The 21,993-nt window shown below is 33.6% G+C and overlaps 12 protein-coding genes across 12 annotated transcripts; 5 read left to right on the forward strand and 7 right to left on the reverse strand.

Moving 5' to 3' along the window:
• Positions 1–88: 88 nt before the first annotated feature.
• On the reverse strand, positions 89–1,171 carry NAEGRDRAFT_47856 (uncharacterized protein; the record flags this gene model as incomplete). Its single annotated transcript, XM_002679048.1, has 1 exon — positions 89–1,171. One exon carries the CDS (start codon positions 1,169–1,171, stop codon positions 89–91), a length of 1,083 nt encoding a protein of 360 aa, XP_002679094.1.
• Positions 1,172–1,274: 103 nt separating this feature from the next.
• Positions 1,275–3,068, reverse strand: NAEGRDRAFT_65705 (uncharacterized protein; the record flags this gene model as incomplete). Its single annotated transcript, XM_002679049.1, has 1 exon — positions 1,275–3,068. One exon carries the CDS (start codon positions 3,066–3,068, stop codon positions 1,275–1,277), a length of 1,794 nt encoding a protein of 597 aa, XP_002679095.1.
• A 262-nt stretch (positions 3,069–3,330) lies between these two features.
• Positions 3,331–4,380, forward strand: NAEGRDRAFT_83065 (malate dehydrogenase). The gene has a single exon (XM_002678927.1). It carries the CDS (start codon positions 3,357–3,359, stop codon positions 4,344–4,346), a length of 990 nt encoding a protein of 329 aa, XP_002678973.1. The 5' UTR covers positions 3,331–3,356; the 3' UTR covers positions 4,347–4,380.
• A 331-nt stretch (positions 4,381–4,711) lies between these two features.
• On the reverse strand, positions 4,712–4,882 carry NAEGRDRAFT_5558 (uncharacterized protein; the record flags this gene model as incomplete). Its single annotated transcript, XM_002679050.1, has 1 exon — positions 4,712–4,882. A coding segment is annotated over one exon (171 nt), but the record flags the coding sequence as incomplete, so codon positions are not given.
• Positions 4,883–5,024: 142 nt separating this feature from the next.
• On the reverse strand, positions 5,025–6,257 carry NAEGRDRAFT_65708 (uncharacterized protein; the record flags this gene model as incomplete). The annotated part of the gene is made up of 1 exon (XM_002679051.1): positions 5,025–6,257. One exon carries the CDS (start codon positions 6,255–6,257, stop codon positions 5,025–5,027), a length of 1,233 nt encoding a protein of 410 aa, XP_002679097.1.
• An 822-nt stretch (positions 6,258–7,079) lies between these two features.
• Positions 7,080–9,184, forward strand: NAEGRDRAFT_65709 (uncharacterized protein; the record flags this gene model as incomplete). The annotated part of the gene is made up of 4 exons (XM_002678928.1): positions 7,080–7,542; positions 7,586–7,698; positions 7,738–7,950; positions 7,991–9,184. 4 exons carry the CDS (start codon positions 7,080–7,082, stop codon positions 9,182–9,184), a joined length of 1,983 nt encoding a protein of 660 aa, XP_002678974.1.
• Positions 9,185–9,595: 411 nt separating this feature from the next.
• Positions 9,596–12,022, reverse strand: NAEGRDRAFT_65710 (uncharacterized protein; the record flags this gene model as incomplete). The annotated part of the gene is made up of 2 exons (XM_002679052.1): positions 9,596–11,659; positions 11,711–12,022. 2 exons carry the CDS (start codon positions 12,020–12,022, stop codon positions 9,596–9,598), a joined length of 2,376 nt encoding a protein of 791 aa, XP_002679098.1.
• Positions 12,023–12,146: 124 nt separating this feature from the next.
• On the forward strand, positions 12,147–14,273 carry NAEGRDRAFT_47861 (uncharacterized protein; the record flags this gene model as incomplete). The annotated part of the gene is made up of 2 exons (XM_002678929.1): positions 12,147–12,179; positions 13,164–14,273. 2 exons carry the CDS (start codon positions 12,147–12,149, stop codon positions 14,271–14,273), a joined length of 1,143 nt encoding a protein of 380 aa, XP_002678975.1.
• Positions 14,274–14,326: 53 nt separating this feature from the next.
• NAEGRDRAFT_57589 (uncharacterized protein) lies at positions 14,327–17,447 on the forward strand. The gene has a single exon (XM_002678930.1). It carries the CDS (start codon positions 14,367–14,369, stop codon positions 17,397–17,399), a length of 3,033 nt encoding a protein of 1,010 aa, XP_002678976.1. The 5' UTR covers positions 14,327–14,366; the 3' UTR covers positions 17,400–17,447.
• A 37-nt stretch (positions 17,448–17,484) lies between these two features.
• On the reverse strand, positions 17,485–20,088 carry NAEGRDRAFT_47863 (uncharacterized protein; the record flags this gene model as incomplete). The annotated part of the gene is made up of 1 exon (XM_002679053.1): positions 17,485–20,088. One exon carries the CDS (start codon positions 20,086–20,088, stop codon positions 17,485–17,487), a length of 2,604 nt encoding a protein of 867 aa, XP_002679099.1.
• A 165-nt stretch (positions 20,089–20,253) lies between these two features.
• NAEGRDRAFT_36129 (programmed cell death 6 protein-like protein) lies at positions 20,254–20,878 on the forward strand. The gene has a single exon (XM_002678931.1). It carries the CDS (start codon positions 20,308–20,310, stop codon positions 20,845–20,847), a length of 540 nt encoding a protein of 179 aa, XP_002678977.1. The 5' UTR covers positions 20,254–20,307; the 3' UTR covers positions 20,848–20,878.
• A 2-nt stretch (positions 20,879–20,880) lies between these two features.
• Positions 20,881–21,852, reverse strand: NAEGRDRAFT_65715 (uncharacterized protein; the record flags this gene model as incomplete). Its single annotated transcript, XM_002679054.1, has 1 exon — positions 20,881–21,852. One exon carries the CDS (start codon positions 21,850–21,852, stop codon positions 20,881–20,883), a length of 972 nt encoding a protein of 323 aa, XP_002679100.1.
• Positions 21,853–21,993: the final 141 nt, after the last annotated feature.

Here is a 21,993-nt window from a genome sequence, read left to right on the forward strand (position 1 = left end):
ATAAACCAAGTTGACTGATGTAATCTTACAAATGGCAGAAAATGAGAAAAATTCGTGCTTGCTCGTCGGCCAATTAAAGAAAACTAAATTATTTTTCTTCATTCAAGAGATTTGCAGTATCTGAAAGATTTTCATCATTCTGAAAGTAATCTTGCATTTCTAATAGTGAGAAGAAGGCATCTTGATTAGCACTAATTGAAATAAAAGTATTCGAATCGAGTGATTCCTTTGAACCCCACTTGTTCTTACTTTCAATTACTTCCACTCTTTTGAACTGACAAATGGAAGTTTTTATGGCTACTGCACCTGCCAAGACATCATGGAACTTTTTTCCTTCAGCATTCTTTTCTAAATATTTGGCCATTCCTCTATAAATAATTCTCAATCCTATTAAAGCTAAAACTTGACTTGGTGTCTTGTTTTTCAAATTCGAATACTTTTCAATTTGAGATTCCAAACTTGTGTGTCTTTTTGGTCCATATATCACACCGTGACAAACATTCTTCGAAACCAGTATTCTCCTATCAATCCATTTCGAATTCAGCACCATCTTGGCTGCTGGAACATTTCCTCCAAAATTATATGTTGAAACCATCTCTTCATTCTTGAATTTCTTCAATCTGAAAGGTTCTGGTACAACATTTGGACCAGCATATCCCCCCTGAATGACACACAATCCAATCCTCTTTTCCTCCTCATTGAATTCATCTTGATTATTCTTAATAAATGTTCCAAGATTACTGAGAGGAGCTCCTGTAACGAATAGCAACTTAGTTCCATGCACTCTCCAACATTCACTCATCAAATCATATCCCAAACCGTCACCAATCGATTCTTCCTCCTCCATGAATTTAACATAGTTAGGATAGAGTTTAGCTAAAAATCCCGAAAGACAATCCTTCTTATGATGAGGATTAAAAGCACCCACTTTAATCTTGCTCAATCTTTCAATAATTGAATTCATATCAAGACCACTTTCCAAATCTGCCTCTTGTTTCTTGCACTCGACTACTAATTCAGATAAAAAACATTTTACAAAGGCAATTTGACTTTTCGAACCAGGAGCAATTGTTATACATTGAATATCAATCTCGGGATGGCACACTAAAAAGACCATATTGAAGAAATCATCAGGATCACCTGTTTCCATATCAATAATGCATGGAATCATTTTTTTTGTGTATGAACTCTTGAAAATAGATTCAATTTTGAAATCAACCATGTTTTATTATTAGTATTTCAGAAGATTCGAATTTCAATAAGAGATAATTCCATTACCGTTCTTTGTGAGGATTCTGTTGTACATAGCTTTCAAATAATTGTAAAATATCATCCTTATACTGATAATCAACATGAACGTTAATATAGTCAAGAGCTGATACTCCATGAATTTGTGTATGAACATTTGGTTTTCTAGCCAATAACTTTGTCAAAACCCTCATTAACTTTTCCTTGTTTTGAATGGTGTCATAAACCACAGCACTTATAATTCTTTGGAGTGGACTCGAACCAACAATATCTGACATTTGGTCATCAAATAATTCATCATCTATTCTATCAATGAAATATTCTATGGTATCCAATAATTGTTCACCACTATCAAAAGATGCATTAAGGTATTGATAAATGAGAGGTATCTTATTGGGAATCTTGTTTGGTAATTTAAACCCCCTTACATCACAAAAATATTTTACAAAATCAAGGTTTCTACTAGTTGCAAACAGGTATATGATATCATCAGTAATCATACACCTGTTTTGTGTCTTTTCGTAGAGCTCGAAAATATGAATAACATTTTCAACGGTAAGGTGATGTTTTCGAAATGAAACAAACGGATTTGGGCTCATGAAAATGTCATCAAGATTATTTTGGCATTTCTCAATTAAATTCACTCCTTCTTTAGTGAACCTCCAATCTGAGACTGCCTTTTCAAATAATTCTAAAGAAAATTGTAATCTAAATGCATAGTTAGCATGTTCAATTAACGAGAAAGCAATCACATCTTCATCACATTTGAATGTAAAGCTGTTTTTCTTTTTCTCTTCTGATACAAAAGAAGGAAATAATTGATTAAAGCAGTTCAGGTAGTACATTATTTCATCAACAGGGTATGATTTGTCCAAAAAAACACTCATGACCTTCATTCCAAAGATCAATATTTCCTTGTGATTTAGGTAGGGATTTGTAACTTGTTGTTCATTTTCTGCTTTTTTACAATCCTCCACCAGAAAATCCAAAATTCCTTTCACCAATTCAAAATCCATAGTTTCAACAGCAACTTGTAAACAGTAGTAACCATTGATAGGATATTTAAATCTCTTTCCACTAGTAAGTATTCTAACTGGTTCAATAATTTGTCTATTCAAATTCCAAAACTCTTTCACGGATTCTTCTATTGATGGGTTAATTTGCCGCACTAATTTGCATTTAATGAAAGAATAATCTTTCGAGAATGAATCAGCAAATTTTCCTGAAAATCCTTTTTGTAATAAATATCTTTGATCCATATAAATCTCATCTCCACAGTCAGGTTTTAAATTATTCTCCACAAATTCTATTAGATTATTCCACTTTTCAGTTATTGGCACAATAACTTCTGCTAAATTAGAATGAGAATTTGATTGTGGAGCTACTGTTCGATCCATTAAATTTGTCAATTTTTCAGTATTCCGCCCAAGCAAGAATGCCTTAACCTCCTTCTTGAAAATTGAATAAAATCTAAAGCCTGTAAAGAAATTTACATCCTCATATCCCTCCTCCGATTTACAAACTTTTTCTCTGTGATATAATTTTTCAGCTTCATCAACATGACTCCTTCTCAAATCATTTAATTTTTTAATTTTCCCCTTGGTTTTACTTTTCATCAGGGCTTTTGCATCATTTTCTAATTTCTCCTCTTCAAATTCTATCCGATCTTGTAAAAAGAATGAAAATCTCATTCTCCACAAAGCCTCATATCTAGCCACTCCGAGCCAATGTCTATTGAGCAGTAATAAATTAGCAACATCCCTCGTCTTGGAACACATTAGAAAAATACTGAAAATTAAATCCTCCTGCAATTCATTCATTTTTTTTCGATAATTATTACAAAATCGACTTGATGGAAATACTGAATATTGGATCATCCAATTTTCTAATAAGAAGATTAATCTTAATGACAAACTTTTATCAGAGTGTTCTCTAGGTACCTCATAAAGGCTTGACTAAATTTTCCATAACGGAACCTTAAAAGTACAAAAATGCGGCGATTGACTTAACTTCGATCAAAAAGCTGAGTGTACGTAAAGAGAGGCTTAAAAAAGCTTTTTAAAATTAAAAAAAATTTGCAAACTCTAATTACTCCTATCCTATACAAAATGACTAAACCAACAATGAAGGTCCTCGTCACTGGTGCTGCAGGTCAAATCTGTTACTCTCTCATTGGTATGATTGCTAGTGGTCAAATGCTCGGTTTCGATCAACCAATCATTCTCCACTTGCTCGAAGTCCCAGTTGCCATGGACGCTTTGAAGGGTGTTTGTATGGAAATTACCGATTCTGCTTATCCATTGGTTAAGAAGGTTGTTGCTACCTCTGATTACCAAGAAGCTTTCACTGATATTGATGTTTGTATCATGGTTGGTGCTATGCCAAGAAAGGACGGTATGGAAAGAAAGGATTTGTTGGAAAAGAATGCTTCCATCTTCAAGGGACAAGGTGAAGCTTTGGAAAAGTATAGCAAGAAGTCTGTTAAAGTTCTCGTTGTTGGTAATCCAGCCAACACTAACTGTCTTATTGCTAAGACTTATGCACCATCTATTCCAGCTGAAAACTTCTCTGCTCTCACTCGTTTGGATCATAACAGAGCTAAGGCTCAAGTTGCTGATCGTCTCGGTGTCAATGTTTCCGATGTTCACAATGTCACTATTTGGGGTAACCACTCTTCCACTCAATATCCAGATGTTTCTCACGGATATGTCACAATTAATGGTGAAAAGAAGTCTATCACTGAAGCTGTCAATGATGATGCTTGGTTGAAGGGTGATTTCATTAGCACTGTTCAAAAGAGAGGTGCTGCTGTCATTGCTGCTAGAAAATTGTCTTCTGCCACATCTGCTGCTAAGGCTATTGTCGATCACGTCCATGATTGGGTTTTGGGTACTCCAGAAGGTGAATGGGTTTCTATGGCTATTCCATCCGATGGTTCTTACGGTATTCCAGAAGGTGTTATTTATTCATTCCCAGTTACTTGCAAGGATGGTGTTGTCACTATTGTTCAAGGTTTGAAGATTGATGATTTCTCCAGAAACAAGATGGAAGTTACCGATAAGGAATTGAGAGAAGAAAAGCAATTGGCTTTGAACTAAATTGTGTATAAATATGTAAAATTTAAAATTGTACAAATAATTATTTAAATATTATTTATTTTCTCCACAAATCGAATGGATCCTTTTCAATTCCAATTTTAAAAGCAATTTCCAAAATTATTTGTTCTTGATGATAGACATGATGAATAATTAGCCACCAAATGTAAGTGTACCAAATTTGCTGACTATGTTTCTATGCCTAATTATTGTCCTCCAGGAGGAATTTGTGATGTTGCTCTTCCTGATGTTAATCCGAGAGTACCACGCAAAGCTTCTCTCTTCAAACGTTCCTTCTTGATATTCTTAATTTCATCAATTGTCAAATCTGGAGCACTTTCATTTGTTGTTGGAATATCAGCCTCTAACATATCATCATTTGACATTAATTTATTTTCCACTCTACATTTCAAATATTCGGAGGCTTCCTTTCTACATTTTGATGCAAAATTTTGATTATCTTGAAGACATTTATAATAAAGCTCTACAGCTTGGTCACATTCATGAAGATGATCCAATGGAAATGATCCTCTCTTTGGACCAGGACCAACTCGTACTTCCTTTGCTTGTTGAGTTCCTCTATTCATTTTTTATTTAAATAATTAATAATTTGTACCCAGAAATGGAAAGTGCACAACAATTTACATTGAAAATTAATCTTTATTGATGTTATTGAAACACTCAATGATTACTGTATTTTACATTTCCTTTTTTCAAATCAATCACTACAACAGTGTCCATAGCTGCTGTTTGAGTGATAAGAAATAACTCTCCATTACTTCTTACCTCTCCAAATACAGATTCTGATTCTCTATTTAAATTCATAGGTCCATTACCAGCTCGGTTGAGTGATACAAAGTGTTCACGACTTGGTTTCAAAACTATATTTTCTTTGTAAACTAATGAACCATCATCTAGTCTGACTCGTTCTAAACGAGATTTCAAATAGGAAGGATCGATGTGAATAAACATTAAATCAAATAGATATCTCCTGTCTAGTTCATCAAGAGGAGTGTTGTCTCTTCTTTCTGACCTTCTCTTTCTAATAGTTACGCCATCAAGGGGAATCCACAAATATTTTGTTTCGAAAAAACCAGAATAAGATTGAAACTCAAGATTTCTGCTCCACTTTTCAGTACAGTCCATTGAGATTAGCACATTGTCTGCTTTTCTATGTTGATATTTGAATTCTAGTAAGCAAACTCTATTGAGTGTATAGAGTATCACATTAGTTAACATGGTAACATGTTGGTCATTGTCATTTTGTTGCTCCACTGAAAGAGTAGCCATTTGTAAAATAATATCCTCATAGAAATACATTAATATTCGTCCAGTCAAGGCATGAATGAGAATGTAACACTGGTTTTCATCTTCATCCATTGGTTGTAACAGGAAATTTCCAGAGACAACATCCATCAAGCGCATTGGAATGTTCACTCCTGGAATACCCTTCACCTTATTAAATAGATTTCTAATATCAATACTCCACAATTTTTGTCCATTCTCAATATTCCAAGCATGGAATGTTTTAAATTCACTGCAAAATGTATCCACAATTCCGAATTCATTATTTACAGCATCGTTGAGATGAATTTTCTTGTTGGGGCCATCTTCATTCTCCCAAACGAGACTTCCATTCGAACAATCCAGGACCTTGATTCCAGATGTGTTGATACCCATTAACACATAATTCTTTCTTGGGTAGTGATAAATATTGGTACAATTGACTAACCTAGTCAAATAATTTTTCTTTTCTTTTTCAAATCTAAGCAGCGGTTCCAATCGAATCGACCAAACTTGATTTCCAAACAAATCAAAATATTCTACAGTTTCATGTTTTACAATAATTCCTCCCATTTTCTTTGCGATTTGAGATTCTTCCAATCCTTTTTCTCCTCTCAATACCTTATCCATATTTTCATTAGTAATATTTACAGAAATGTACAAATCAATATCATAAGTTAAGTTATCAAAACTATTATTCGGATGAAAAAAATGATAGCCATAATATCCACCCTCCTTATATTGTGCAGGAATATCAGAGAGACAGTAGGCACTCTTTTTCATCAGTGGAAAAGAACATAACTTGTATGAACCATTTCCATTCCGAATCATTTCAACAACACTCCCCCTAATTAGAAATTTCCTATAATTCAATCTCCTACTCAATTCTTTAAATAAATCCAACCAGGTAACTTTTTCAGTGATCAAACTTTTCCATTCTCTCCTAGCCTCTTCTCCATAATAATCAACGAAATAATTCATCCACAGAAAATCATTCGTATCTATCAATTGATGCCAACTCCGACAACATGTAGAGATGTAGTTGAGGAGAAAATGTGGAGGAAGCATTGAAAAAATTGTCAACAATATTTCCTCTGGTACATTTTCAAACATTTTTTTTGTTTTTACAATCAACCTTGGCAACTTTCCAAAATGAATCTGAATTAAAAGTAGTTGAAAAGAGTTCAAACTTCATTGACTTGCTTTTCAATTGTCATGTGTGTTCTTATTTCATTTAATGAAGAAATTTAAGAAAATTGAATGGAATTACAAGTTCCATTTTCACAAATTTTTGTCCTTGATTACATGCCACCCTTTCCGAAATCTCTCATTCAAATTTCTAATATTTCAATTATTTTGTGATTAAGATGGAGAGAAAAATTCACCATCAACATGTTGATGTTAATAGTAAACAAATATTTTTTAAAATTAAAAATTAAAAAAAAATTAGTGATGGCAAGCGATGATTTAAAGTTCTACCTCACTCACGACAGCCCTCGTACAGCCTTGAAGGGAGTTTTCAACACACTTTCAAAGGAAACGGCTTCATATAGTGAGTGTGTGCAATCGTTGAATCAGCTTGCTTCTAAATTATTCGGATTTGGAAATTCTGGTACACCTTGGATTGTACTTGCAGAGAATGATGAAACCATGTATGAATACGTGATCAACTTATTAGAACCGGAAGGACCACTATTTAAAATGTTTTTTAGGAATATGGGAGATGTTTATCAAAACACTTATTATTACCCTGTTGGAGGATTATCATTTGGAATGCGAACCTTTACTGCGGAACTTAAAGATAAGAAGAATAGTGATGCTAGTAGTTTATTGGGGATATATGTTAATACACCTGTATTTAGGTATTTCAATGAAAAGATTAAAACTATGGGAGATGGTAAAAATATTCAAGTGAGTGAGTATCATCATATTAGAATATTAATATTAATAATTTTAAGACATGTTCGAATATTTTCTATTTTGTTTTTTCTACTTTATCATGACAAATAATAAGATGAGTTTTAAAACAGAGCAAAAGATACCAAGAACATCCGATACTGATAATTTTGCTGTAAGTTTCATCTAATAAGTGTTCACTAATTTTCAAAAGGGATTTTTATCGAAATTGGCACCAATCCGTCCAGAAGCTTCAAGGCAATCAAGCAAAAAGCCACCTACTACTTTCTTGTTTAGCAAATATTTAAATTTCTTCTTCCCTTTAGAAAAGAGAAAAGATTACAAGAGAGAAATTTCGAATACTTTCTTATTTATTTTGACAGACTTTTTATTTAATCAAATGATTGAACGAGCAGGAAATTATTCTGTATGTAGTGAACATTTATGCTTTATTAACCTTGGAAAAGTTTTCTACTGAAATGAACGAGAATGCTACCAAGTTTACATATTTCACATCTGTGACAGTTAAACATTTATTAAGACTAGGAACTATTGCAGATAATATGAAATCTATTAATGAATTGACACTAGCAGCTAATTATAGAGATAATGCTTCATCTAAATTGGAACCATACTCAATAGTGCAATATCCAGCATACAGATTTTTGAAAACCATGTTTATTGGATTGAAAAATGACAAGATATTCCCTATGAAATACTCTTTGAGTTTGTGGAAGGCCCTTCTTTGTCCTTGGAGGACAGATCAGGGACAAAATACTCCTTGGCCATTTTATATGATAGCCAATTGGTGCTTTTATTCATCTTTGTTTTCCCATTTCATGAATTGTAGATTCCCATCTGATGTTTATAATACTTCACTTGTTGATCTTGAAAGTATTTCTGATTTGTTAGATATATTTTCTGAATCAAATACTTTGGAAATTTTGAAAGGAATCAATAACATGATAGAATCTTCTGAACTACAAGAAGGCGCTTTAGTTTCACACATGAAGCATTGTGGCGAAAATAGGTTCACCTCTTTAATTTTCAGTGATAATCTCACTAAAATTGTTCAATTCAAGATTGGAGAAATTCAAGTTACCACATCCCAACAAATGAGCAGCTCACCAAGAATTAAGAATCTCTTCACAAAAGGAACCAAGTCGTTACGAAGTGATTTCGATACCAGAATCAAGCTGATGAAAAAGCTTTCCTCTAAACTTGCCCTCATTTTCTCAGACCTTCGTGATTTTGATGTAACCAAAACACCATCAATATATTCTCCTAGAAGCTTTATTGATACACCACAATCAGTTTCAGATTTTTACGCTCAAGAGGAGTTGCAGGGTAGTGCATATCATGAGGAGTATCAGTCAATGAAAAAACTCACACCTATTGGAATAGATCTTGTTGTTACAGGAAAGCACAAATGTGACAAGATGGATGTTTGCTTTAATAAGAAGGCTATTTACAGACCTATAGAATCCAATGAAATTTCTTGGTTAGTTGTTCCATTAATCAAACTCTCGGAAAAGTACGCACAAAAATATGGAAAAGGTGTTGACTTTAGAATTTTTGCTAATGTTTCTAATTTACTTTTTATTTTGGTAGTGATATTATTCTTGTACTTGATTTTTGTATTAATAACTTATTTTTATTAAAATCAATTTCGATTTTTGAAAATATTTTAAAAAAATGTCATCGAATGAAGGGAAGGAATTAATTTATAAAGGAACATCGTGGGAATATGCTCAAGATTGTTTTAAATACTACAAAATATTAACTGAAAGAAAATTGGAATCAACAAAAAGATACATGCTCACATATCCAACTGTTTTTATTTCTTATGGTACTCTGATTATCGGAATGGGTGCTATCTATTTTAAAACAACAAGAGATTTGAAAAAAGCAACCCAACTTGTTAAAACCAATTTACCAGATGTGAAAAAACAGAGAGTTTTGACTCTTGTGAAGGAAGCTAATGAAGTTAAGAAATTAGGAAAATAATTTATTCAAAATCTACATGTTGGAGTAAAAGAAACCTAGAATCTATCAAGTAATGAGGAATAAAATTAATAGAAGAAATTGCCGCTGGCTTCTTCATAAGTAGGTGGACTGAGATCTTCAAGTGCAGGAGCAGCACCCTTTGCTCTTTCACTATCTCTATCCTCAGTCAATTCAATTTGGTGCAACAAATCTACTGGCTTCTTCTTTTCGGATTTTGGAGTCTTATTTTTACCCTTATTTTGAACCTTAAGTTGATAAGTTCGGTACTTGTCAATGAGTAATATGAAAATAAAACCAATAGCACACAAAACACCAATTACAAAAGAGCTAACACCAATTACAATCGAGTCCAAAACTATTCCTCTGCAGAATTGTTCATCCACTTTGTTAATTGCACTTGGAATAAATTGGCATGAAAGTGGGGTTGTAAACACAGTCATTATTTTTGTAATAACTGTGTCAACCAATGTAAGTGCCTTGTTGTTGATCTTTGCAACAAGAGTTGTCACAGAACCTAAAATCTCATTTGCCTTATCAGTAATTTGTTGTGGGGCTGTCTTAATATCGTTAGCAACAATAGAGTTGATAACATCAATCAGATTCTTCAATTCAACTAATTTTGCATCAACTTTGGCCAAATCAGCAAAAATTACTGTCATCTGGTTGGTTGCAGTAACATAATTTTGGTATTTTTTACAAACATCGGTGGTATTGTGAGTAGCACAATATGTTTGAATGCTGTTTCTGTTTAAACTTGGATTAGAAGCATGAGCTGTTGCAAGTGAGGAATTGAATTTGGATTCTGCATCAGTCTTAATATCAGTCAACCCATTCTTGAATTTATCCATATCAGCGTATAAAGTGCTGGTCATTGCGTTATAATCCATTGAAAGACTTAAACTAGTCGATACGTCACCTCCAACAGATATAGTTTTAGATATAGAAATCTGACTTGTCATTGATGAAATACTTGAACAAAAGCTGCTGTCAATACCAATAATACTTCTTATGGTTGTAATTGATTTTTCTGATCCACCCAAAGTTTCGGTAATGAAATCAGATTTACAATTTAAAACACCCTTTGCAGCAGCTGGGATGGTTGTGTTGAACTGAGCTAGTGGATTTCCAGTCAGGTTACCTACTAAGGAAAGGAAAGTGTCTTGTCTTGCAGGTATTTCTTTACAAATATCTTTAGTTATAATCCAAAATGCAATATGCAATGATGAAATAATGAAAAACAACCAGAAGGTAATAAAGATACAACAAGCTGGAGCCTTGAACAAGAATTTCTTGTTTGCACAAATACCAATAGTTACCGCAAAGAAGAACAATAATGGAGCAGCAACAATAACCAATTCTACTGCAAGTCTAACAGAGTCGGCAATATTAACATATGATACATAGAGTGAAACTTGTTCAAGTCCAATTTGTTGTAATGTTGAGGAGAATTGGTTAATGGTTTGGATAATTGAATTTTGAGCAGTTACTACAGCAGAAGTGAAATACTTGTTGTTTGGGTTGGTAAATTCGTCTTCAACCTGTGAAATAGAAATACTGCAATCATCAATTTGACCTGAAATCTTAATCTTTGTCTGATTGATTACACCGTAAGCTATCCCAATTTTTGACAAAATTCCCGATACATCAAATTGAACACCTGAAATTTGGTTGGATTTTCCTTGAGGATCATAAACTATCTTGTTGTTGATGTCATTAAGGATGACAGCAACATCATCATGAAGCGTGTCAAATTTTGGAAGTTCATTATCCTCCAGATCCTGAACTTTGCTTCTTACATCCTCTAAAATGTCATTGATACCTTCAATAGAAACACAAATTTCTTTAGATGGGTTGATGATTAAACTCTTAATTTCTGAGACTGTCTCTGAAATAGCATTTGGCAATCCAACATTAGCAGCTCTAACAGCACCATTCAAAGTTCCATTGACGTTCGTTAACACTTCATTTCCAGTATCTATGAGTTTTCTTATATTAATACTAAAGAATGCATTGTATGCGGCATAAACACCAGCAGCTCCCAATATTATCAAAAAGATAAGGATAATAACTGTTCCAGTACAACAAACTCTCTTTTTAGAGTAACCCGGACCAGAATAAGGATCAAATTTCTATTCCACATCATGTTAATATTCCATCGGGAAAGTGAAACTCTAACTTACCTTTAACTTGCTTCCACCACAACAATTACAAACTCTTCTCGAACACCAAATACCACAATCTATAATTTCAAGTAAGATACCTATCAGAATAATAGCAACCAAAACAATACCAACAAAGATTAAATAATTAAACCATTCACTAAGATTGAATAGGTTTTCATCTGAAGGCCACTTAACAGTGACTGTCGTAGGAGCAGAAATTTTGATTGCAGGCAGCTGTCCATACGAATAACTATTACAATATGCCAAACATAAGACAATAGCAATAAGCAATTTTGCCATCATCTTATCGAGAATCTGTATATCCCTCATTTGTAGAATATCTATTGATGGTCGGGAAAATTGTTGTTTAAGGCTTTTTTTTAAAGTTGGTTTTCATCACAACGGCTCGATCTTTTCACTACAGTCCATCATCGCGAGACAATAATATCATGTAATGGTTCTGTGTATAACGTTTTTTGTGCTGTTGGTGAGATAGATTTTTGTAGGATTAAGAATCGAGTTCCTTGAAGAACCGTTTCAAGAGGTAAAAAGACAATCACCTTAGAATGGAGGAGTTATTAAGCAGTTTGATGAAAGAATTTGCCTTAGTTCAGTGTTCTTCATCATTAACGATGACATACGAATACTGTTCGATTCTGTTATTGGTTTTTCAGCTTGTTTCCTTCTAACTCCTTTTTCTTTCTGGATTGTTCTAATCGTTCAATCCCGCCAAGTTTATTGTTAAACTTTTTAAATTTAAAACTATGAATGGCGGGAAAAACTGTTAAAAAAATGCCTGCATCTGAATCTTATCTTCATCACATACCACTCTCAGATTCTATCGGAAGTGATTCAATATTATTTTCAAATTTATTATTATTGGGATTTGATCCACACTTACACGAGCAAAAGTAGGTTGTGATGATGCATTGTGATGATTTTAAATATTAAATAGATATAACCTGACCTTTCATAAAGACATGTTCAAGAATACAAATATTAAAGGAATGGAAATTATAATGCACTATTTATTTCAAAAATTGGATCCAAAGAGAGCAGAGAAGGATTTTCAGTTATTATTTCCAGTCTCCGATAAAAAACAAAGAACAACTTTTAGAACTGTTGCCATGCAGTGGTTGAAGGAAATGAAAGACAGAGGGAGTATTTATATTCTCAACTTGCAACCTACTCTTCTTCAATCTGCTTATGGTGAAAAGTAAGTGGTGTTAAATTTATTGGAATATATTGACACATGACATTAGTCTTTACACACTACTTTTACAACTTTCGACTCATGCTCTAAAAATTGTATTCGAAAGAGATCATGCTGAATATTTGCAGAAATCAATACCCAAGTCTTTTTTCAGTAGATTTGAGCAATTATCGCAGCTGCAAGAAACCAAGGCAGCAAAAAATGTAATTATGGTAAGTTTATTTAATTATTCACTCATAAATTCAATACAATCATTAGCTTCATATAAGAAATCAAACTAGGAAATTAATCGAGTGCGCTAGAGTAGCTGTTGATAAACAAGAGAAATGGCAGGATCTAGCTCAAAATTTGACAAATGAATACAAGGATATTATTAAACAGGAAGCTGAGCTTGACACAGCAGAAAAAGAATTCAATAGGAGAACTGATTCCTCCTTATTTAGTGAGTCTAATTCAGTTTATAGAGAAAATCAATTGGATAATGTAGCCTCTCTTTTCAAGAGGATTGAACTCCATCACCAAGAATCTGGTGAAATGAGAGAAATAGTTAATGATGTAGCGAGTGGACAGGATATTAGAATGAAAATATTCAAAGAGGATATTACAAAAGAGAATCCAAGTATTCATTTTGATAAGTTTGTGAGCAATTATGGAGGAAGGAATAAGCTCAATTTACCTCTAATGGTTGACAATTGGACTAAGCAATTATCTACATTACAAACTTTAATGAAACATCACACTATTCAGTCGGATATAACAACAAAAGATACAACCATGTCTGCGATTGGACAACGAGATGCTCCAGCACTGATAAGAACACTCGATGAGGAATCTAAAAAGCAACAACAATATTTAAATTCTACATCCAAGTTCTCTAAAGAAGTTTCTAACCTAGTTAACAAAATGGAAACAAATATCGAAAAGGTTAGGAAACAAATAGACATTAATCCACCAAAAATTGCCACTAATTCCAAGTATCCCCTCATACCAATTTCTCCAAAACGAGCCAAGTTTACTAATTCCAATGAAAACTATGAGAAATATTTATTACCCCAAGTGGATGAGGAACAAATGATTCAAGAAATGAGAATTTCCATACGGAATCACATACGAGGACCAAACAATTTTGAGCAACAACCTTCCCATCACAATGAAAATCAACAACAACACATAATGATAGACGAGACTGCAACTGCTGTAATAGAAAATGATACTCAAGAAGAGGATAAGTGTGTAAATTTTGGAATGGATTCAGACGAAACTGCACCAGAAATTCAACAAATACCACCTCCTAGGGCACAAGCTTATGATGAATTGACAATGGAATTGGATGATTTTGAAACATTCTCAAAGAAGAGGTTTCAATAATTTCTCTTAAGTTTTTAATGTAAATAAATATTGTAAAAAATGCTTCCATCAACACCACAGCCAACAACAGGCAATCTATCAAAACTGTTATCGATGGACAAGGAGGTGATAAACTTGTTCCGAGAACAGATTAAACCACTCTGTTCCGAGTTGGCCTCCCTCTTGCAACAAATATCATATCCTCTATCGGTATCAATCACTAAAAGTCTAATTAATAATATTACAAAATTAAAAGAATTAATTGATAATAGTACAAATGATATGGATGTATTTTTGGATTATATTACATTTCCACTTTTATTAATATTGGAAAAGGATTATATTTTTAGAAGAAAGCAATATACCGCAAATGGAATACCTGTAAGAATTTTGGAAAATACTTTGGATTGTCTTGCTAGCTGTTTTGAGAAGGTGAATAGTATGGATCAATTGGAGAAATTCATAGCACTCTATCAGTCACTTTTCATAATACATGTTACTTATCCAGATGATGTCAACACAAGTGGAAGTACAGAGCTTTTCACTTCTACGTCAGTTGGTTCTGGAGAAGAATTGAAAACATCAATTATCAATTCTTTCAGGAAACTTATCAATTCAAAGTGGAACCATTATTCTTCACAAAATGGATCACTTTTCACATTACACACGACAAGTTTATTTGTTAGTAAGATTTTGGATGTCACAACAAAGGAGAGAAATAGAGAATTGGTGGAACTTTCAGTGAGAACAATTTGTGATCTATTGCAGGTAACAAAGATTGCAATTTCACATAAGGATCCATCAGAATTCTCAAATATTATTGATGGAATTTTCCCTGGACTGATCAGTCAAGTTTGTAAATTGATCATTCAACCACCATATATTTCTACAAAGGTTCAGTGTGCTGCTTTTGAGCTATTTTCATTAATAACATGTATGAACTGTGCAGATTCTATTAACATTGCACCAAATAGCACAGAAATTGGAAATATTATGGAAGGAGGATCTGTAACCATTGAGACTTTATCTAATGCTGTTTTTTCGATTGACGAAAAGAATAAGAATAATGGAAAATTTGAAAAGTTTGAACCATTTCTAAAGAAGGTGTTTAGCATGGAGGTTTATTCACTGTATGGATCTAGCGTTTCTATTGATGATGTGACAGAAATTCAGCAATGTATATTGGACAAGTGCTCAATAATTCTCGCTGAGTGCAATCAAACTCTCAATAGTTGCTCTTCTTGCTTGGTTGAGTGCCTTTTGGCTGGTGGAAGGAAAATTGAGCTTGCAGAATTTTCAAACGATTCTCAAGACAGTTTCATACAACTCGTCAAGTCCATCCCTAATATCTGTAAAACTACTACCAATGAAAGGCAGAAAGTAAGCACCTATAATTTATTCCACAACTATTTGGATTTTATATTGCAAACAGAGAATGGTATCGAGTTTGTCTTTTCAGAGCAAATAATGCACGAGCTTTTACTTTCCCTAATGATTTCTCTCCAAATGGATCGATACAATCCAATTACAGAGGAAAATGAATACCCTAAGAAATCATTCCAACATTTTGTTGATGACAGAATGATTCAAGTTGTCTATAATATTTGTAAATTAATTGGAAAACAGCTTGGAGAGAAATCAACAACTTACATTGACTATTTATTGAACTTGTCTGTCACAGCAAAATCAGCAGAACATTCCTATAAGAATGAAGCAATTTTAATTGTGAATTGTATCTTGGAAGGCATACTGCAACGAGATACCACAACTGAAGAGAGCAAACTAAAAAGTTGCATCAATTCTCTCGTTGATAATATCAGTGAGAGACTAAATGAAAACTCATCAGAATCAGTAGAAACCAACTGCTTACTATTGGAAACTATTAGTATTGTTTGTAGATTTATTGAGAGAAAGGAAGAGGAAAGAGACATGTTCTTGCTTAAAATATTATATCCAATACTGAATCAATTGGGATATTCATCCATTCATATTACGCAGAGCTGTTTCAAGACTATTGCTAATATTTCCTTCTTCTTTTATCCAAATAACAACTTTACACCAAGAGAGAATGTTATGAATATCTTGGTTTCAAATTTTGATTACATGATTGATGATATCAGATACAGACTCAAATATTTATCTGTCTATCCTCACATACCACGTGTTTTGAATACCCTATTCGAATTCAATGTGATGGGTAAAAGATTTGAAGAGAAATCGAATGCCACGCAATATATCAATACTGTGACCATAGTGGAAGATTGCATTCAAAGTGTTTTCAATGCTATCGATCAGCAGACCTTTGAAAAATCATATTCCAAATCTGCCTTCTCAACTCTCTTCTCTGTTCTTGGTAATATTATCAAAACTATTAATATTCTGAAAATAGAAAGAGAAAAATTGGATATTAGTGGCAAAAAGGAACTCTCAGAAAAGGAAATTGAAACCGTGAAATCTATTTTACAAAAACTTCAACATTTTATGAACAGTTCACAAAATACATTGATTACCTCCGTTTCATTCTTGTCAATCATAGAGAATGCCATTAATATGTTCCAAAACAGTAATATTAGAGATTTTGATGATAGTACCACTGGAAATAAGATTCTACCAAGTCTACATATTTTGTGGCCAATGCTGATGACTCATCTTGTTCAAAAGAGAACTGCCATTCCTCTAAAACAAAGAACCATTGAATTGTTGAAGGTAATGGCAGTTAAATTTGATGATTTCCTATTTGGAAGACTCATGTCTGATTTAACACCATACCTGATACGTACACTGAAAGAACTCCATTCACAATTCGTAACAAAATACAAGAGGGAACCAAGCAAGTTAGATTACTTTAGAACAGAGGCAGAATTCAAGTATTTGAAATCAATTTTACAATTCTACTTTACTGTTCTCGATACATCAGACTACTTTAAGGAACATGTTAAACAAGCAGAACTTCAATCTGTCTCTGAAACGTTGAAATCATTGTACCTTTCTGAGGATATCCCAAGTGATTTCTTATCACTCAGTGAGAGGATTGTTTACATGTTATCTTTGGAGCCACTTGAAAGGCCAGAACCAGAAGTGCAACCTGAAGATAATGAGGTATTGATTGAGGATGCTAAATATGACTCGAAGGATGATGTGGAATGAAATAATAATTGGTTGACAAATAAATCCAATCATGGACCAGTTTATTCCGTTCTAACATTCACTCGATATAATGCTTAGCAATAAATTATTCTGTACAATTTTCCTTAGCCTCAGTTTCTAAGATATCTAAAATCTCAGCATAAAACTCATCATCGAATTCGTCCTCAATTTTATCCTCTTCAATTTCCTCGGCACTTTCTATAGTATCATCTTGTGGCACAGGGAAGAGAGCGTCGTCTGTCATAGTTAATCCCATAGTGAGATAGCTTACGAGTGAAGATACTACAGATTGGCTCATATCTTGTTTGATTGATAGAGCTCTGGACAATGCAATATCGTCGGCCTCAGTATCACAAGTCTCAATATCGTCAGAACTAGAAAGAGAATTTTTGGTGAATTTAGGGTATCTGTGCATTTCGTTAATATTCAAATAACTTGGAATATTCAACCTTGTCTTGTGTAGCATACTCAATAAATAGGGTAAAACATCTGCAAGAGTCTCTTTCAAATTGAATAAATGTGAAAAAGTGGAAACATCTTCAAAAGGTAAAAAACCTAGATAAGCCTTTTTCACCATTGACTCGTCACTATCCTGATTTTTTACAAGTAATAATAGCTGTTTAAGCTTTTCTTCTCGCTCTTTAAATACTGACTTGACTAACTTGGGTGCCAAAACTGACTTTAAACCCTTAGCATCAGGTATGTGACCTTGGTGATAGTAAAGAACTGCTCTACTTGTTGTCAAAAACTGATACTCATTGAAAGTGGTAGTTTGTTGTGTATCCTCATAGGTGTTACTCATTTTTCTTCCAAATGAACTATCTGATAAGGAGAAGGCATCTAGTGATTTGCTCAATGCTGTAATATCTTTACAAAAATATGGAGAGTTGGATTGAACATAATTTGTTAAAGTTTGCTCTGGAATATTTTTCTCGGATTTGTAAACATTGAGTACATCCTTTTCCAAATTAAATTCCAAAATTCCAGTGTTTTTATCTCTTTTTCCATACAGTACTCTAGCTGCTGCGTGATGAATGGTTGTACCAATATCCATATGAATATTGAAAGTTTTAGATTGTTGTTCCTTAGCTTTCTTATTCTTAGATTTTTTTTTGATTGAATCAGCTATCTTCTTTGCTTGTTTTTCAACTTTCTTTAACTTGTCTGATTTTACAGGAGATGAAAATAAATCCATCTTTCCATTTTTCACTCCCAACACGAAATATTCCAATTGATTGATGGCATGTCTCAAATCTCCATTTGATCCTGAAACAATGATATTAAAGTCTTCTTCACTAACTTTGCTGAAGCACTTCTCCTTTCTTGATATGTTTTTCAAGATGGGAGTAATAATCGTCTTTGGTGGCTTTGTAATCTTGACTACAGTACAACTTTCTCTAAACTCTTTTGGATAATTTACAAGGAGATCATAATCGGATGAAGAGGAATTTGTGTGGTCGTGCAACACAATAAATTTAACCAATCTCTTCCTCTTGTTAATTTCCAAATTTTGTAATAATGAAAGTCCATAGTGTAAAGCTTGAAACAGTTTCTCTTTTTGTTGCTTGGTATGTACAGGTGGAAGCTCTTCGATCACTATAATATCTACATTATATCCTCCAAGAGAGGTAGATGTTTTCTTTACATCTGAATTTGTGTGCGATTGAACATATGAAATATCTAAATCGTTACTATTACTCGATAAATTGAGACTCTTTTTAACAATGGTTGTTCTTAAGAAATCTCTAAAACTGGAAATAACAGAGTTTGGATTTGGACCCTTGTTAAGGTCTTCAATCCAATTCTTTGTTTCGCCCATTTGATTGTCCTCAACTTGTTGTTCATCCTTGTTGATCTTGTTTGGGTGATAGATATGTACTCTTCCAAATCCAAAATGTTTCTTAATCATCAAATAAACCATTGTTCTTTTGCCAGATCCTCCTGGCCCAATGACAATACATGGCTTATTCTTGAAAGAAATATCCTTGGGATAACTACAAATCCAATCCTCAAAATCCGAAACAACATTAGGCTTTATCCATATCTCTGAAATATCTGTAGGAACATGCTTTTCACACCAACTCATTCCAGTGGGTGTCACTCGATTTTTAACTGCTTTTTTAGTTTCCATCACACTATCTTCATCATCTTCATCAGAAATAACAATGGTATGTTTTTTCTTTTTTGGTGGGGTATATTCTTCAGGTTCTTCTTCCTCACTTTCGTCATCTATTACTTTAGAAAATTTTGAAGGTGATTTCTTTTTCCACTGTCTCGATGGTTTTTCTTCATCATCACAGCAAGATACACTGGGAGATGTTTTCTCTAATTTTTTCCTTGTAGAGGAATTAGAAGATGAATTTGATGACAATTGTGAAGGGGAAGAGGCATATTGGCTATTCGATGAATCTACATCCGATTGACTACACACAAGATTAAGTGATTTTTTCCCAGAATTTGATGATTGTTTTCTTTTCCGCGAAGTTGTTGTTTTATGATCCGATTCTTCTACATCCAAACTCGATGGATCACTCCTTCTTCGTGATGAAGACGATGATGAGGCCTTCTTTTTCCAGGCTCCTTTTGAACTCATTTTTTTGATAATTTGCTTTCCAGAATCTAGAAGAAATGGAATTTGGCGCCAAAAAACACCAACAACAATTTTTGTTCTCGAAAATATTAAGAACATTTTAGTTTGTCCAATACCTTAACCGAAACGAAAAACTAGAATTTTATTTTCATCTCCTCACTTGGCTTTAGAAGTGAACTTGGAAAACCTTCTCTCCCTCAATAGCAATTAATTGAATTTATAGATGGTCCATCACAGCATATCGTTCATCATAAAAAATATTAAAAAAAATTGTATTACTACAAGGTGGAGCCTTACTCAATAACAACAAAAAGGAAAATGAACATTAATTACGCTGCTAACGAAGCCCTCAGACCATTGTTCAATGCTGTCGATTTGGACAAGTCAGGAAAGATTACTCACAACGAATTACAAAAGGTTTTGACCATGCCTGGAAGCGAACTTCAAGGTGGTTCTTTCAGCGAAAGATGTGCTAAGAGACTGGTTAAAATGTTTGATAGAAACGGAAATGGTTCTGTCGATTTTGAAGAATACTCGGCACTCCATCAATATCTTATTCAAATGAAGGCTGGCTTTGAAAGTGTTGATACAAACAAATCAGGAAAGGTTGAATTTAACGAAGTTACCATTACATTATCTCGTGTCGGATTCAATTTTTCACCACAAATTGTTCAAAAGTTGTTCAAATTATTTGATTTCCAAAATAAGGGATCTTTGGATTTTGATGGTTATATTGAATTGTGTGCTTTCTTGGGTTTGATGAGAGCTCAATTTATTCCACGTGATGCTAACTACTCTGGACAAGCCATGTTCACTTGGGAACAATTCATTCAAGCCTGTATGGAAGCCTATATGTAAATTTGAATAACATAACTTTCATTTATTAGATAATTATTCTGTGGCATTCTTTGCAGGAACTCTTTTAATGACTCTCTTGATAACCTTCTTTCCTGGTGTTGTGGTAGTTGAATTATTTGACGAATCTTGGATTGTTGATGAAGAGTTGGTGGAAGTAGGTTGTTGCTCTTGAGGTGGTGGAATTTTTGGCGTTGGAGAGCTGTCTCCATCAGAGTCATTGGAAGTAGGTCTGTATCTGTCTTCTTCAGAAAATTTTCTTTCCAAGAGTGGAGAAGATTGAATAGGAGAGGATTTTGCAATGATTGCCTCTCTGTGTCTTCTTCTACCACCATCGCTGTCTGTATTATCATCTCCAGATGGAATATAGTGACGACTGCCAAGTGAGTCATCATTATCTTCCAAATATCTGCGTCTAGTATCATCAACTGGAGAATAGGAATTATCTGTTTGTGAAAGTCTGGCTCCTCTTCCAGAACTCGAATCAGATGAATCGTTATTGTCTTCTGTTTTTCTAAATGATTTGACTTGTTTCTTTTCAGTTGACTTTGTTCTCAAACTCTCTGTCACAACACTTGTCGATCCAGAAGCATACTGTTCCACATACTTTTCACACCACTTGAATTTAACAGGAGCCCTTGGAGATGTCACCTCATCCTTCATTTGTCTCGAAGAGTATGTAATGAGGAGTGAGTTAAAACTTGGTATCGATTCCTTAATATCCACTCCATTATACATTAGTGATTTATCGAGTGCTGTATAAACTGACAATAATTGCAACTCACTCTCAAATTGCAAGTAATATTCCACATTCATTCCTTGTAAATTTTCACTCAAAATTTGAAGAACAGATCTCTGTTTGCTATTATTATTATTCTGACTTGGATTCAAAACAATGGATATTTCTGTTTTTTCAATAGTCAAAGGACATAGATCAGTCATTTTCTTATCCTTGAAAATACATAATGCATATTCACCTCCATTTTGTCTATGATAGAGAATACACATTGATAGTGGTACAATTGAGCATTTAGAATCTCTTTGAAGAATAATCTGTTCAACTTTTGGAAGGTAGAATCTCACTTGTTCCTTCTTTTTAGCAATAACAAATGCTTTGGAGAATTTTCGGAATTTGATAGATTGTTTCTC

Source organism: Naegleria gruberi (assembly GCF_000004985.1).
Source record: "Naegleria gruberi genomic scaffold NAEGRscaffold_15, whole genome shotgun sequence".
NCBI classification, from domain to species: domain Eukaryota; phylum Heterolobosea; class Eutetramitea; order Acrasida; family Naegleriidae; genus Naegleria; species Naegleria gruberi.